Source organism: Ogataea angusta, assembly GCF_019207475.1.
Source record: "Ogataea angusta isolate 61-244 chromosome Unknown 61-244_NODE_5_length_850226_cov_91.758892, whole genome shotgun sequence".
Taxonomy (NCBI): Eukaryota; Fungi; Ascomycota; class Pichiomycetes; order Pichiales; family Pichiaceae; genus Ogataea; species Ogataea angusta.
In genome coordinates, this window is record NW_025065219.1 from 294951 (window position 1) to 309151 (window position 14201).

The following is a 14201-nucleotide window of genomic DNA, read 5'->3' on the forward strand; positions in this document are numbered from 1 at the left end:
TATGTTCGAGTTATTAGAAGAGCAACTCTTGCGATCCAGCGATACGTCCTTTCATTATACACACTATCGGGATGTTCCAAGTCTTTTGCCAACGTCAAGGCTGCCTCTTATAGAACCATGTCTTAAGAGAGAATATCTGGATAAACACCTTTTATTTACCACCGACTTGTTGAGTCTCTTTGGAATCTACATACACAGGCCTACTGGGCTACTCATATGTGCTTGTAAAGACAAGAAATCTTTCGCTTTGAGGCTCGACCGTTATGAGTTGCAGGATGTCATCAACCGCTCCGAGAGAAATGATCTGCTGTTGTCGAGAAAGCAGAAGGAAGGAGTGCACTATATCAATTATACGAACCGGCCAGGGTTCAAGTTCAACAGGCCGCACGTAGTGGTATGGTCTGACTTGCAGGAGGAAATTACATTAGAATGCTCGAAAAGAAAACTCAACGTTGTATACGAGGTATCGACGGCTAGCTTCAAGAATATCTTCCCATTGTTGCCCGTTTATTTAGGCATCAGAGAAAAGGGCATAGATCGCGCTCTGGACCTGTCTCAAAGCGAGTACGTCAAATATTTGACAGACGGTGAGCACAAGATTATTCTATTTCAGCGACTCTACTCGGTGCAAGAACGATTGACAATCCAGCTGGACGGCTCGCTACCCAACGTGTCTGGTGCTGTCACGGACTACGTGGAGACTAAATATCAAGGCGACGTTGCTACCTTTATCATCGAGTGGTATCGATCGCAGCTGAATAAGAACGTCAACTATGAAGACGTTGAGCCGAAGGAAATGAGCAATGATTTGGCGGACTTCTACGGGATCTTCCCGGAGGTTCTTGGGGACGCATCAACGGAGGCTAAAGAGAGCGACATAATCTCAGACGACGAAACTGAAATCACTGGCGTGCAAGTACATTTCACCGATGACCGGGTAAGCAAATAGCGATTTGGAGGTGGAAAATTGTATGTCTAGGATTTAGATAGACATGTCCTCTATGGAAATTCCTGAGCCGCATGGCTCGTTGATGCTCGCGTGGCAGGTCAAGAGTGAGTGTCTGGAACCAATTTGCTAACCTCAGACAAGCATGTGCTTGTTGTTGGCGCAGGCGACGTTGGATTATCTAGGGTGAATCATTTATTGCAGGCTGATGCAAAGATAACAGTGGTGGCCCCCGAAATCCATCCGTTGATCCGCAAGTACTCTGAGCTAAGATTACTAGAAGTGATAGAACGCGAGTTCAAAATGGAGGATCTCCAGATGTACCAAGAACCAGGAGATATCAGCAAGCTTGATATCGATCGCGATCGCGACGCAATAGAGCGCATTTCGAGCAGTCGATTCGCGATGGTGCTTACTTGTCTCAACAACTACGATCTGAGCTTGCGAATTTACTACCGCTGCCGGCAGCTGGGCCTGAACGTCAATCTTGCGGATAAGCCTAAAAATTGTGACTTTTATTTTGGCTCCACCTATAGACAGGGTCCGTTACAAATAATGATCAGCTCCAACGGAAAGTCGCCCCGGTTCACAAACAGACTCAAAGAACATAAGATCAAACCCATGTTTGAACAACTGGACATCCGGAAGGCAATAGAGAATCTTGACTATTTGCGCACAACACTGCGCACCAAGATACACCCTGGAGAGTCACCGGAAGTGATAAAGAACCGCATGGAGTGGAATAAAAAAATCACGGATTCGTATTCTATCGAGGAATGGACAAAAATGGACAAAGCCCAAATTGACAGAATCTTAGCAAACCATGCTAGTGTATAATCCATCAAACTGTCTGATTTGTTTATTCTACATGTCGTCTGTCTTTTCCGGAGGCAACATAGAAGCATAATGCGGCACGTACATGTACTGGCCGTTCTGGTCGACATATTGAGACTCTGCCGCGTATGGATCGTAGAACATTGGCGGAGCCATCCCAGGCATCATCATGCCTGGTGTTTGTGGAGGTCCTTGAGCGGGTGGCTGGTGTTGAGGCATTCCGGCGGCAAGCGCAGGAGCTGTCAGTAAGTGGTTTCTATTGGATCTACCCCAGCTGAGTCTCACTCTCGAGCCGTCAATCACGTATCCCTGAAGCTGCTCTATTGCTCGTTCGGCGTCTGCGCGCTGCGTGAACTTGACAAATCCACAGCCTTTTCCAGGCGGCACTTTCACATGGACAATTTGTCCGTACGGCTCGAAAAGTGAAAGCAGCGTGGCTTCGGAAATATTGTTTGCCAGTCCACCAACGAAGACGGTGGTATTTGTAGGATCGGTATAAGCGGGAGGCGGTTGTGGCGCGGCGTAGTAGCCAATAGGGGGCAGTCCTGGGGCGTGGTAAGGGTCGAGTTCGATAGGTATTTGGTGGTGTTTCCGGAATTGTTGATTTTGGTGTTTGGGAGTGGCCAGAGCAACGCGGATGAGTCTTCCGTCCAGCCACTTGCCGTTCATCTCGACAAGAGCTTTTTGCCGGTCCTCGTCGCTCGAAAATCGCACAAAGCCAAAGCACCGTGACAAGCCGGTGGCCGGGTCAGTCATGACTCGCACTGTTTTCACTGTGCTGAAGTGCGTCTGGAATAGAGCCAGCAGGTGCGCTTCTGTAGTTGCGGGGGACAGGTCCCCAACGAAAAGCGAATATTCAGGGGTCTGGGCGATCTGCGAGTTGAGGGTCGCGGCAGAAGCCCAATTGAGGCGGAAAAGTTTATCTGTCGTGTTTGGAATGATGGTCCCGTTGAGCTTCAGCGCCTCTTTTGCGTCTTCGGGCGTCTCGAATTCAACAAAACAGTATCCGGAGTGTGCCAATTGGTGCACAAGAGCATTCTGGCGGGGCTTGATAACTTTCACAAGAACACGTCTGTTTGTTTTGGCCCACACGTCGGTGATAAATTCCTCGTTCCACCAGGGCTCGATGTCACCCATCCATAGTGTTCGTGAGGGAACTGTATTTGCGGGATTTTCAGGCGGGTCGGGTAGTGTCACCGGGGGATCAGATTGCGCTGTAGGATCGGTCATATAAGGGAGGCAAAGGTTAGACAATTAAAAACAACTGAAATGAACTAAATTAAGATAACTCTACGTTTTATTACCTAATTTTTTTCCAAAAATTCAATCTGTTTGCTCTGCGTGGCACAGATCGTCGCGGTAACTAAAAATATCGTCGCGCCTCTAATTTTGTTTATCAACGCGTGTTTATGCTTTCACGAGAGGCTAGAAAAGAGGCGAGGAAAAGAGGCTCTGCCAAGAGGAAAATTGACCTCAATGGCCTCGTGCTGAAGCCGAAAGCAGACGCGACAAGGACGTCGCCCAAGAGTCCTAGGGTTGTACGGAGTCCTGTCGCGAACAGAACTCCAAGAACACCAAAAGCTACGAGAAGCCCAAAACCAGACTTTTCCCCAGAAACGCCAGAAATCAGCTCGTTCATGTCCCCTGAAAAACCTACACCACAACAGACCCCCAGGACGCCAAAGCAGACTCCACTGAAAATGCCCAGACTGACTGCCACGGTTACTCCGAGATCAGTGAGACGATCGACGAAACCTGCGACACCCAAGGTTCTCGCCAAACGGACACCAAAACGGACTCCCAAACAGACACAGAAACAATCTCCGCACAGCACTACGGGGACTATTAAATCCTCCACAGATGCCACCCCTAAAAGAAGACCTGGACGTCCGAAAAAAGTTCCCGAACCTGAAACGCCAATCATTCCCCAATCGGCCGAGTTGTCTGACGAGTCGCGCGACTCTTCAAGTGAGCCCGGTTCTCCTGTGGCTCCAGGAACTCCTCCGGCGCCTGCTTACTACGATTATGTTGACAAGGAATTGTTGGCAGCGACCCGGAAACGAGTGGCCCAGAAACACAGAGAAAAGGTGAAGGAGCGCCGCTCGCAAACGATAGAATCCCAGAGGTCTGTCCAGGACAAGAGACGACGCACAACGGGCTACCTGGAGATCAAATATGGCCGAGTTCCACATAACAAGACCAAACTAATAACTTTGGACGTCATCAAACAGGCGTTGGTCGATCGTCTGGAGAGCTACGACGTTCCAGAGGAAGCTGTTGGTGTGCAGCGCAAGAAAGCAGAGCTCTTTTTGCGCAACTATAAAGAGTACATTGACAGACATTTTTCCCGTCTTATCGATACGTATCTCACGAACAATTTGATCTTGACCGAGCTTTCGGAACTGAACAAGCTCAAGAATGAAAAACGGAACAGGATATACGAGATCAGACAGCAGCGACGCGAGGTTGGCATGAAACTGAATAGCTTGCGGCAGAAGTACCTGCAAAAAAGCGAGAACCACCGCAATAGAATGAGAGTGTACAAGCAGCTGCGCAGCGTAAAGACTAATGAGGGAAAACGGCCGCCTGCAATCTCAAGGCTTCTGCGGCTGCGACGAGTCATCGACCCTCATTTTGGCGTGGTGGACAAACTACAGATCTTGAACGAATTATTACGGGAAGTATAATAGTTATACTGGTTATGTATTACATATCGTCAGCAATAAGCGCGGCAATCATCCGGTAGAGGTAGTAGAAGAACATAAGCAGGTGGAAACCAAGCTTGACAAACGACTCCTTCTTGTGTTTGGACAGAGTGCGGAAAATCTCTGTGGCGTCCAGAAGGTGGTTCTTGTTGTAGATCTTATTAGCGTTGTAGGCCAGGATTGGCAGGTTCAGCAGGAAAGTGAACCAGTAGCCGTTGACCAGGAACAGAGCAGTCAAGACAGCGTGCACAGCTGCCTCAGGAACAATGTAGTTGTTCAGCTTGTTGCACAGCTCAATTGGATTGATGTAATCGCACTCCAGGTCACTGTACATGATGGTGAAAAAGACCTGTAGGAACAAGTTGATCGCATTCACGATAACTGCCAGAATAAATAACCATGCCTCGCCCGTCATCTTTGATAAAGAACAAATTTCAATATCGATAGAAAATTTTTCTCCCTTGCACGCCAAACTCTAGAAAAACGAGTCTGGGGTCTAATTGTTTAGGCAATGTGCGATCGGCAGGATTTCGTGGCCGTGCCGCCTCTGTCCGGCAGCCTCACTTTGGGCATGCCGCCTGCAAAGACGGCTGTTACCGTGCCCTTTGCACACAAGACGGCCAGTTTTGGGGTATCGAACGTTCTGGATCTTGGCTCCGGCAAGGGCTATCTGGCCCGCATCCTTGCCAACGGGTTTGGCCTCAAGGTGTGCTGTGTCGACCACAACAGAGACCGTCTCAAATCCAGTCTGCGCGTCCACAAGCTCATACAACAGGAACAGGTGTCGCAGACCAGTCTGGGACCGTCTGGCAACCTGCATACTGTCGCGGCTTCCATTGAGGAATGGGAGGAATTTATGGATGAGGCTGTGAGGTTTTTTAGGCTCAACACCAGGCTCGGCGAAAAAGAGCTTGACGTCGCCGTGGTGGGGCTCCAGCTGTGTGGTGACATGGTGTACAGAGTCATTGACCTCGTTTCAGACTGCAACCGGCCGGGGATTCGGCTCTGTGCGTTTTTAGTGGCCCCCTGCTGCTTGCACAAAATTGTCTCGCTGAGATCCAAAGCGCATCAAGCTAGCGAGGTTTGCTTAGAGAACATATATAAAGATATCCAGGAGTATTTGGTGGAAAGGGGATTTGGAGATGTGCATCTGGGCTATCTGAACATTGGCTATTACTACATTGAGGCCACAAGGAAATGAAATGAGCTACGATTGAATGATTGATCTTGAGCTATTACCGACACTTCTGCCACCCAATTTATATAATACGGCTGTGTAGTAATTTTTTATCGATTTATTTTATGCCCAGCGTCACCAAAAGCAAGGAGGACGTCAAGCAGCTTCTTCGGTCGCTGGACGAGGCGATCGCGGCTTGGAAGCCGCTGTTGACTGTGGAGCCGCAAGACGAGCCGTCTCTGAAATCGTCTCAAGTGACAAACCCTTTGGAGGAACTGAGTAAGCTAGGCCAGTTAATTCATGCACACACCACCAAAGTCGGGATTGTCTACAGGCCTCCCATCTCCCCAGAAAACTTCCATGCCTGTTTTGTTGAGGTTGAAAGCGTCACCAGAAGCCTGGTTATGCTTGTGAGCCTGTGTTCTCAGCTAATTGCAGAGAAAAAGAAGTACTCGACATTATATATTCAAAAAGTGCTGGACGAGATTCACACCTTGCTTGGGACATTTTCTGTGCTAAGCAACGAGCTCTCAGGGCTGCTGGATATACAGGACGGCGATGCTGACAACACAAGACTGGTTTCAGTGGGGAAAATATGGGAGATCTGCGATAATCTCTCGTCTCTGGTCCGTTTGGGAGCGAGCGGAGTGTTGCGCGCCAAGTTCAAGGAGTCCGTCACGCTGCTTGCAGACGGGCTGGAAGAATACGAGGAATGGCTGGAATCTCCAAGCGCGGACAACGGCAACTTCTTCGGGGAGAGCGAGGACGAGGACGAGACAGAGCAGACAGAGGTCGATGCTGTTCTGGTTTCGTACGGCTCTCAGTGGGTGCAGAAATTGAAGTTAGTCAAGTTGCTGTTTACGAGTATGGACAAGAACATCGGCAAAACACAACACACAGAAAGTATATCGTCCAAACTCGACAGAATGAACTCAGAAAGGCTGGAGATTGGTCTCCTGGTAGACGAGTTTATCTCTGCTATTATTTACGATCTGGACCAAACGGCGGCCCAGAAGTATGCATCGCAACTAACCAAAGCTTGCATGTCTCTGACAGAAGTCGTCTCCCAGTTGGAACCCAAAAAGGTGAAATGGTTTGACACCTGGAAAACGAAATTCCTGGAAAATATATAATATAATCGATAATACAAAATCACCAGTCGCCATCGTCTTCATCGTCGCTGTTTGCGACTTTGGCTTTTCTATTGCTGAGAGCAGCGGCAAGGGCGTCTGCGAGCGAGGCCGGTTGGCCTGGAGCAGCCGTGGAGGCAGGCTGCTTTGGCGCTTCGCCACGGGCTTCCTGAAGCAGCACATTCGGCTTCTCAAGCTGGGACTTGTCTGTTTTTCTTAGAGAGCCGACGCCTGCATTGCGAATCGAGGCTAGCAGAGCGTCTCTGCCGTCGAGCTGTGCGCCAGGAGGAGGACTTGCTGCCGTTTCGTTAGCAGGCGGTGCAGGTGCAGAAGGCATAGCTGGGGGAGGTGGAGGAACAGAGGCTGACTGAGGAGCTGTTGGGGGAAGTGGAGGTGGCGGAGGAGCTGACTGCGAAGGTTGAGAGGTAGCTGATTGCATGGGTGGTGGTGGAGGAGCTATAGGGATGGAAGAAGCTTGTGTGTACGGCGATTGGGTCTGTTGCTGGGATGGAGGCAGCGAATTGGCTGGTGGCACAGGATTCGGATGGTGAGGAACAGCCTGAGGAGACGGCGACGCGACGGGGTGAGTTGTCGTTGGAGACGATGTCTGAGGTACAGGCAGCGGTCTCGATCTGGAAGGAGGTGGAGGTGGCGCAGGGCCTCTACGTGGGGGAGGCGGAACAGGCGCTGGTCGAGACTCTCTTGGAGGTAGCTGTGGTTGTGTTCTTGATGGAGGAGGAGGGGGCACTGGGTTCCTCGAAGGAGGCGGTGGTGGTGGTGCTGCACTGGCTCTAGGAGGAGGCAGAGGGACTGCTCTGTGCTGCTGTGGCTCAGGCGGAAGTGGCGCATCCTGGCTCTGGCGCTGTCTTAGTGTATGTGGCATGTAGTCAAGAGCTGGAACGTTGTGGTGTGTAGGGGGGGGAATTGAGTGAGCTGCGGTGGGGGCAGGAGCTGGATTAGCCGGCGCTGGAGGAGTTGGCATTTCGAGATCCGACACCGGCGTATCCTGTCTCGAAGGGATGGTCGAAGGAATTGCCGAAGGAGTATCACTTTTGGGCAGGTCCGGCGTGGACGATCTCTTCTGGGCTGCTGGAGGCGGCGGCGGCGGCGGTGCCTTCTTCGATATTGTGTTCGTATTGCTGGCTCCGCTTGTTGACCTTTGAGCCGACTTGTACTGGTATTTGCGAGGAATTGGCGGCTCCAAGCCGACGAGCGGGCCCCCTGTCTGAGCAATGTAGTTCTTGATGAACTCTCTATTTTCAGCAATCATGTCCTCGGTAATGCCCACGCTTTCCAGCTCTCTGTACAGAGACCTCCACTCTGGAGGAGGCTCGTCCTCGTAGTAGATAAGGCCCTTGGTGCGTCTTGTTCTCTGCTCGTTTTCGAGCCCAGACATGTCGCCTCTAAATCCGACCTTGTTCACCTGGATGGGTTCCTTCTTCAGCTCAACACCGTGCTTGTTCTGCACGGTCTGTTTGGAGCCGTGCTTATCGCGATTTTGGACCTTCTTGTAGAAACTCGTGGCCTCGCTTTTGTCCTCGAACAGCAGCCCAAAATAGCACTCCTCGCACTCAAAAGAGTGGAAGAACGAGCGGTCCTGGTTGTATTCAAAGTCGATGTACAGCTCCTGATCCCATAAAACTCCCTTGTGCGAGACGATGTCCACTAATTTCAGGAAGAAAGTATGGCCCACGAGGTCGTCTACTAGCACTATGGCGCCTGCGAGTCCCGTAGGAGTCCAATGGTCGGGCTCCGGATAGGCGATGTACAACCTCGCCACGGCGGCCGCCAATATCTTATTGGAGGCCTTGGGGATTGCCCGTTTGATCAACTCCTTGTCCTGAGAATTGATCATTTTGCCAGCTTGGTTTTTGGTGTGGTGCAAAAAGTACAATATAAAATGTTCAAGGGATGAAAAATTTGCTACAAATTTTCGAATGTCTGGAAGACAAGGAGGGAAAGCAAAGCGTAAGTACACATGATGACGAAAAATGGATAGTGAACAATCTCCTAGTTTCGACGTTGAGGAGAAACCGTTGCCTTCCTACTGAGTACTAACACCCCAGCGCTGAAGGCTCCAAAGAAGAAGGCCCAGGATCTGGACGAGGCCGACATTGCTTTCAAGGAGAAGCAAAAACAGGCCGAGAAAGCACGCAAGGAGCTCGCGGCCAAGGCTTCCGGTAAAGGACCCCTTGTCGGTGGTGGCATCAAGAAGAGCGGTAAGAAATGAGCGAGGGCTTATTCATCTGTAGAGCAAACGCTGCCTGCAACCAATGTATACGACTAGTAATCGAAGTGCGAGAGCGACGGTACGACAGTAATGGTAAATAACTTTCAGGCATTATCGGGTCGTAAATGCTGCTTAATATCTCTCAGCCAAACGGCCCAAGTTTTTTTTTTTCAATTGATATTTATTTATTACCCTTTCAACAGCGGAGATGCTCACCAAGTACAAAATAGTTTTCTTGGGCGACCAAGGAGTGGGCAAAACCTCGCTCATCACTAGATTCATGTACGACACGTTTGATGCACACTACGCGGCCACGATCGGGATCGATTTTCTTTCAAAAACAATGTACTTGGACGACAAAACAATTCGCCTTCAACTTTGGGATACTGCGGGCCAGGAGCGGTTCCGATCGCTGATTCCCAGCTACATCAGGGACTCGAACGTGGCCATCATAGTTTACGATATCACAAACAAGGAATCGTTCCAGAACGTTAGCAAATGGTTTGACTACGTCAAACAGGAGCGCGGATCTAACGTGCTGATTATCTTGGTTGGAAATAAGAGTGATCTAGAGAACAAAATAATTCCCAACGAGGAGGGAGAAAGTATGTGCAAGAAGCTGGGGTGCAACTTCTTCATCGAGACCAGTTCGAAGAACGGATATAATGTCAAGAATCTGTTTAAAAAAGTCGCCAAACTGCTGCCCGAACTGCAAGACGAAAACACAGACCAAGCACTGGACAACGACAAAGTGCAGATGATTGACGTGGCAGTGAACAACCAAGAAGCTGCCGATGGATGTCAGTGTTAATTCACACATCTATTTAATATACTGCTTAAGCAGCCGCAGTCTTTGCACCGCTTCTTCCAAGACAGAGTCATCTTTGCACACGGCGAAACGAAGACAGTCCTCAATCACATGTGCATTCTGAGGCAGATAGAACTCGGACGGAGGAATGCTCACCACGCCAAACTGCTTAATGAGCCAGAAAGCAAGCTTGAAGTCGCGCGGCTTGTGCGCAATCTCCTGCGGGAACTCGACCTCTTTTGGAATCTCCACCTTCTTCATATTCACCAGCAAAAAGTATCCTCCGTCGGCAATGGTGTACGGCAAGCCCAGCTCGTCAAAGACTGCCGTGAAGATTCTATATTTGTTGAGATACTCTTTTCTGGTTTGCTCGTAGTAGCCGTTGGTTCTTGCCAGTTGCAACGCCTGTGCAGTCGCCTCCTGCATCACGTTGGGCGTGCTGAAACAGATGCGAGTGTGGGCCAGCGCACAGTACTGCACGGTCTCCTTGTCGCCAATGACCCAGCCAACACGCCAACCAGTGGCCGCGAAGCTCTTACCGGCGGAACCAACCGTTAGGGTTCTTCTGCCGATTTCTGGGCTCAAGAGCGCAACTCTGGTGAAGTCCCCGTAGTAGAGGTTCTCGTAGACCTCGTCGGAAAGAATTAAAAAGTTGTGCTTGACGGCCAGCTCGCCGATTCTGAGCAGCTCCTGCTTGTTGAAGACTTTTCCGATCGGATTGTGCGGAGAGTTCAGGACAACCATCTTTGTCTTTGGCGTGATTGCCGCCTCCAGCTCGTTCCAGTCGATGGTCCAGTCGTCACCGGTCACGGTTTTGGTAGCGAAGTCCGCTGGTGGATGCAGCTGGACGTACTTGACCTTGCCTCCAGGCATCTCGATGTTGGAGATGTACTGGTCGAAGAAGGGCTCAAAGACGATGACCTCGTCGCCGGGAGCAATGAAACCGAAGAAACAGGAAAGCATGCCCTCGTTGGCCCCGGTGGTGACCAGGACCTCGTCCTTAGTCAGCTGTCTTCCGTAGATCGGCGAATACGTGTCGATGATGGCCTGCACAAGACTGGGTCTGCCCTTCGCTGGGGCATACTGGTTGTTGGCCGGAACGTCCAGGGCCCTCTTGGCGGCATTGATGGCAAAGTCCGGCGGCGAGTACGAGAAGAAGCCTTGGCCGAGATTAACCATCTTGCGTCCGCTCTCCTGCTCGGCAGCGGCCGCCGTTTCGTTGATCAAGGACCAGATGTCCTTGCCGCCGACTTTGAAGTAGGGATTGTGGGATGGAAGAGACATCGATCGTGAGATTGGAAAGAATGAGTAATTCGTAGTAAGGACTGTTCTTTTAGATAACATGTACGTGCATGAACTAATACGGAAATCTCTGGGAAAAATTATATAGTATGGCGTTTTTGCACTACAGCTCTGCGCTGGACTCAGATTTTGCCAATCGGCGCCGCATCCAGCTCGCGAAACGGGTCGGCAACTACGCGGCGAGTCAGATAGCGTCTCAGCCGGGGAAACGCATATTCAACCCGGACAACAGGCCGAAGAACGCAAACAAACGCAACGGTATACTGGAAAATTCATACGAACGGTGGATCGGTAATGGGAGCCCCTCATTGGTCGAGCGCGAGGCCCCTGAAAAAGCTCAAGCATACTCCAATGAGGACGCCGAGCTACAGACTCTCATCTGTGGCGACGAGATTATTCCATCTCGGAGTGGAATAGCGCGCAGTCACGTGAACGCCAGAGGCTCGCTCCAGAGCCATGTAAGGATGTTGAACACCCTGTTGCATATCAACCTGATGCAGGGCAGGTGGGAGACCAGCTACCGCATATTTGCTCTGCTGGTGCGGGTTTATGGCACCGACACCAGAGAGCTGTGGCCGGTGGGACTGGAGATTTTGAAAAGACTCAACGAAAAGGAGACAGGGTGCGAGGACGACCCCACAAAAGCGCGGGTGCGCGCCAATGATGGGGTGCCAAGACGGTATCAGCCCAAGATATTCAGATTTCTGCGGTTTCTCCAGAACTCGCACGACATGAAGTCGTCGGAGATAGTGGGGCGATATCCTTATCAGGTCGTCGATAACGCGCTGGATAAGCGGCTTGACGAGGACGCATGCAAGAAGGACTATCAAACACACCATTTTCTGCGACTGGAGACCGCCCCCCTGTTCAAGTCGGGCTCCAAAACACATCTTGCAATGTACGTAGTGTCGTTGCTATGGGAACTGACCGTTGCCGGGCAGCACACACAATTTTACGAGCTCGAGGAAATGCTAAAGCTTAATTTCTCAGGCGAGAGTTTTGTGCTCCAATACCTTAAGGGCATCAACAAGATCCGCGAGGGGCTGAAGCTGGAGCGGGACGGTAGGCCCGGCGCCGGGAACGCCATCAGCGAGGGCGAGACCATTTTGCGGGAAATGGGTCTCGAATGAACTATACGCAAGAATATTCATCTATATACAAGTAATGATATCATTTATGTTCGGACTTCTTATCTATCGCTCCCTTCTCCTTCTCCAACTCCTGCTGCCGGTGCTTTTCCTCTTCTCTCAGAATCTGTTTCTCTCGCTTGATCTCCCCCACCAGGTTGGCCGGGTCGCCTTTGGGCACAGCGACGACAATCTCGGGATTGTTGTTTTGCACCTCGATATCCGCCACAAGCTTTTCCCCGCCCATCCTTTTCACCACCTCTCTCAGTTCCGTGATCTCTTCTTCCAGTCGTCTAACGTCCTCCTCCATTGCGTCCTTTCTATTATTCTCTTTGACCCGCTGTCTATTTGATTCGTAGAGAAGCGCCCCTGCAGCAACGCTAAATATAAACGTTTCCGACAAGATCTCTGCTCCGTTCTGGATGGCCTTTGCCTCGTTGAGCGGGCGGACCGGGCGTGCTTTACTGCGCAAGAGCGAGGTTTTGAGTCTCTCGTCTAGGAAATGGAAATACTGCGCAACGCGCACACAAACCACCTTGAACCCCCTGTGGTTCTTTGCTTCGTGCTTCAGCGTGTTGGCAATGGGCTTGGCGATCTGCCGCACCAGCAGCGTGGTCAGTTTCAGTGCAACAGAGCTCATTCTCTGTTTTTACGGCACAGCCTGTAATTTTTCGTTCCTCCGCCACCTAATTTTCTGTCTGTGCAATCTGCTAGACTATGGTACTTCGTATGAAATTTGCTTTGTACGCCGTTGCCAGCACGGCCGTCGCCTTCTACATGGTGTACGAGTCGCTGCTTGAAAGACCCAACATCTATTCCGTCGGAGTGCAGCTTATCCAGGGCCCGTACCTGGTGGTGATCGGGAACTGGTTTCTGGTGATGGGCATCACCTTAGGCAAATTTCTACAGGTGCTGCTGTTTGGCGAGCTGCGAATAATCGAGATGGAGCATATCTACGAGCGCTCGTGGTTTGCCGTCACCAACATGCTCATGACAATTGGTGTTTTCCGCAAGGAGAACAACCTGCTGCTCGGAGCACTGGTTTGCGGTTTGTTGTTCATGAAATGTTTCCATTGGGTTCTGGAAGACAGACTGGAGATGCTTATTCAGCAGAAGCGCTCGATTTTCAGGACCCTGGTCAACAGAAATACCCTTGTGTTGTGTCTTTTTCTGGTCCTTGACGACAAAATAGTGAAATCATGCATTAACAGGTCTTTTATCCACTCGGCAGACGTGTTTTTGATTTTTGGCCTGGATTTCCTTGTCATCTACCTCAACGTGCTGGATGCAACGCTCAAATTTGTCCTCAACGTCGCAGAAATGGCCTATCTTAACAAATATCCCGAGGAGGACGCTTGGGAGTCCAAGATCTGGCTCTCAAAAATCGGCTCTTTCATTCTGAGCATCATCAAGAGCGCGGCAGTCTTGGTGCTCTTTGTGGGACTCATTTACGCCGACCGTCTTCCGGTGAATTTCGCTGGAGACATGTACACCTCGTTCACTCGCCTGGCCAAACAGTTTGGCGACCTGATGTACATGATCAAGGCGACAAGAGACCTCAACAACAACATCATGAACGCGAACGAGGACGACCTGCGCAAGGAAGACATTTGCATCATCTGTCGTGACGAGATGGAGATCGTGAGCGATAAGAACTCGCGGTCCGCGCCAAAGAGACTCAATTGCGGCCATGTTCTACATCACGGGTGTCTCAAGAGCTGGCTTGGACGATCGCATGTGTGTCCGACTTGCCGCAGAGACGTGTTCCAGAATAAGTCGCAACCAAGCTCGAAAACCACTATTAATATACCTCAGAACGCGTTTATTCCTCCCGACTGGACAATTCTGCCCGTCACGCGCGCTGGGGACACGAATTATACCATCCAGCTGAACGATACTACTTTTGCACAGCTCCGAACACGTACATAGTCTACCCTAATCA

At 50.7% G+C, this 14201-nt stretch overlaps 14 protein-coding genes across 14 annotated transcripts; 9 read left to right on the forward strand and 5 right to left on the reverse strand.

Annotated features, from left to right (window-relative positions):
- Position 1: 1 nt before the first annotated feature.
- Positions 2-949, forward strand: KL928_002696 (uncharacterized protein; the record flags this gene model as incomplete). Its single annotated transcript, XM_043203200.1, has 1 exon — positions 2-949. The coding sequence occupies one exon, from the start codon at positions 2-4 to the stop codon at positions 947-949; it is 948 nt and encodes a 315-aa protein (XP_043059850.1).
- Positions 950-992: 43 nt separating this feature from the next.
- Positions 993-1783, forward strand: KL928_002697 (uncharacterized protein; the record flags this gene model as incomplete). Its single annotated transcript, XM_043203201.1, has 2 exons — positions 993-1039; positions 1132-1783. 2 exons carry the CDS (start codon positions 993-995, stop codon positions 1781-1783), a joined length of 699 nt encoding a protein of 232 aa, XP_043059851.1.
- Positions 1784-1810: 27 nt separating this feature from the next.
- On the reverse strand, positions 1811-3010 carry KL928_002698 (uncharacterized protein; the record flags this gene model as incomplete). Its single annotated transcript, XM_043203202.1, has 1 exon — positions 1811-3010. The coding sequence occupies one exon, from the start codon at positions 3008-3010 to the stop codon at positions 1811-1813; it is 1200 nt and encodes a 399-aa protein (XP_043059852.1).
- Positions 3011-3189: 179 nt separating this feature from the next.
- On the forward strand, positions 3190-4467 carry KL928_002699 (uncharacterized protein; the record flags this gene model as incomplete). The annotated part of the gene is made up of 1 exon (XM_043203203.1): positions 3190-4467. One exon carries the CDS (start codon positions 3190-3192, stop codon positions 4465-4467), a length of 1278 nt encoding a protein of 425 aa, XP_043059853.1.
- Positions 4468-4486: 19 nt separating this feature from the next.
- KL928_002700 (uncharacterized protein) lies at positions 4487-4900 on the reverse strand (the record flags this gene model as incomplete). Its single annotated transcript, XM_043203206.1, has 1 exon — positions 4487-4900. The coding sequence occupies one exon, from the start codon at positions 4898-4900 to the stop codon at positions 4487-4489; it is 414 nt and encodes a 137-aa protein (XP_043059854.1).
- Positions 4901-4996: 96 nt separating this feature from the next.
- On the forward strand, positions 4997-5686 carry KL928_002701 (uncharacterized protein; the record flags this gene model as incomplete). The annotated part of the gene is made up of 1 exon (XM_043203207.1): positions 4997-5686. The coding sequence occupies one exon, from the start codon at positions 4997-4999 to the stop codon at positions 5684-5686; it is 690 nt and encodes a 229-aa protein (XP_043059855.1).
- A 101-nt stretch (positions 5687-5787) lies between these two features.
- Positions 5788-6795, forward strand: KL928_002702 (uncharacterized protein; the record flags this gene model as incomplete). Its single annotated transcript, XM_043203208.1, has 1 exon — positions 5788-6795. One exon carries the CDS (start codon positions 5788-5790, stop codon positions 6793-6795), a length of 1008 nt encoding a protein of 335 aa, XP_043059856.1.
- A 19-nt stretch (positions 6796-6814) lies between these two features.
- On the reverse strand, positions 6815-8647 carry KL928_002703 (uncharacterized protein; the record flags this gene model as incomplete). Its single annotated transcript, XM_043203209.1, has 1 exon — positions 6815-8647. One exon carries the CDS (start codon positions 8645-8647, stop codon positions 6815-6817), a length of 1833 nt encoding a protein of 610 aa, XP_043059857.1.
- Positions 8648-8729: 82 nt separating this feature from the next.
- KL928_002704 (uncharacterized protein) lies at positions 8730-9022 on the forward strand (the record flags this gene model as incomplete). The annotated part of the gene is made up of 2 exons (XM_043203210.1): positions 8730-8760; positions 8820-9022. 2 exons carry the CDS (start codon positions 8730-8732, stop codon positions 9020-9022), a joined length of 234 nt encoding a protein of 77 aa, XP_043059858.1.
- A 208-nt stretch (positions 9023-9230) lies between these two features.
- KL928_002705 (uncharacterized protein) lies at positions 9231-9833 on the forward strand (the record flags this gene model as incomplete). Its single annotated transcript, XM_043203211.1, has 1 exon — positions 9231-9833. One exon carries the CDS (start codon positions 9231-9233, stop codon positions 9831-9833), a length of 603 nt encoding a protein of 200 aa, XP_043059859.1.
- A 9-nt stretch (positions 9834-9842) lies between these two features.
- On the reverse strand, positions 9843-11114 carry KL928_002706 (uncharacterized protein; the record flags this gene model as incomplete). The annotated part of the gene is made up of 1 exon (XM_043203212.1): positions 9843-11114. One exon carries the CDS (start codon positions 11112-11114, stop codon positions 9843-9845), a length of 1272 nt encoding a protein of 423 aa, XP_043059860.1.
- Positions 11115-11221: 107 nt separating this feature from the next.
- On the forward strand, positions 11222-12262 carry KL928_002707 (uncharacterized protein; the record flags this gene model as incomplete). Its single annotated transcript, XM_043203213.1, has 1 exon — positions 11222-12262. One exon carries the CDS (start codon positions 11222-11224, stop codon positions 12260-12262), a length of 1041 nt encoding a protein of 346 aa, XP_043059861.1.
- Positions 12263-12302: 40 nt separating this feature from the next.
- On the reverse strand, positions 12303-12899 carry KL928_002708 (uncharacterized protein; the record flags this gene model as incomplete). Its single annotated transcript, XM_043203214.1, has 1 exon — positions 12303-12899. The coding sequence occupies one exon, from the start codon at positions 12897-12899 to the stop codon at positions 12303-12305; it is 597 nt and encodes a 198-aa protein (XP_043059862.1).
- Positions 12900-12976: 77 nt separating this feature from the next.
- On the forward strand, positions 12977-14188 carry KL928_002709 (uncharacterized protein; the record flags this gene model as incomplete). Its single annotated transcript, XM_043203215.1, has 1 exon — positions 12977-14188. One exon carries the CDS (start codon positions 12977-12979, stop codon positions 14186-14188), a length of 1212 nt encoding a protein of 403 aa, XP_043059863.1.
- Between the last annotated feature and the right edge of the window lie 13 nt (positions 14189-14201).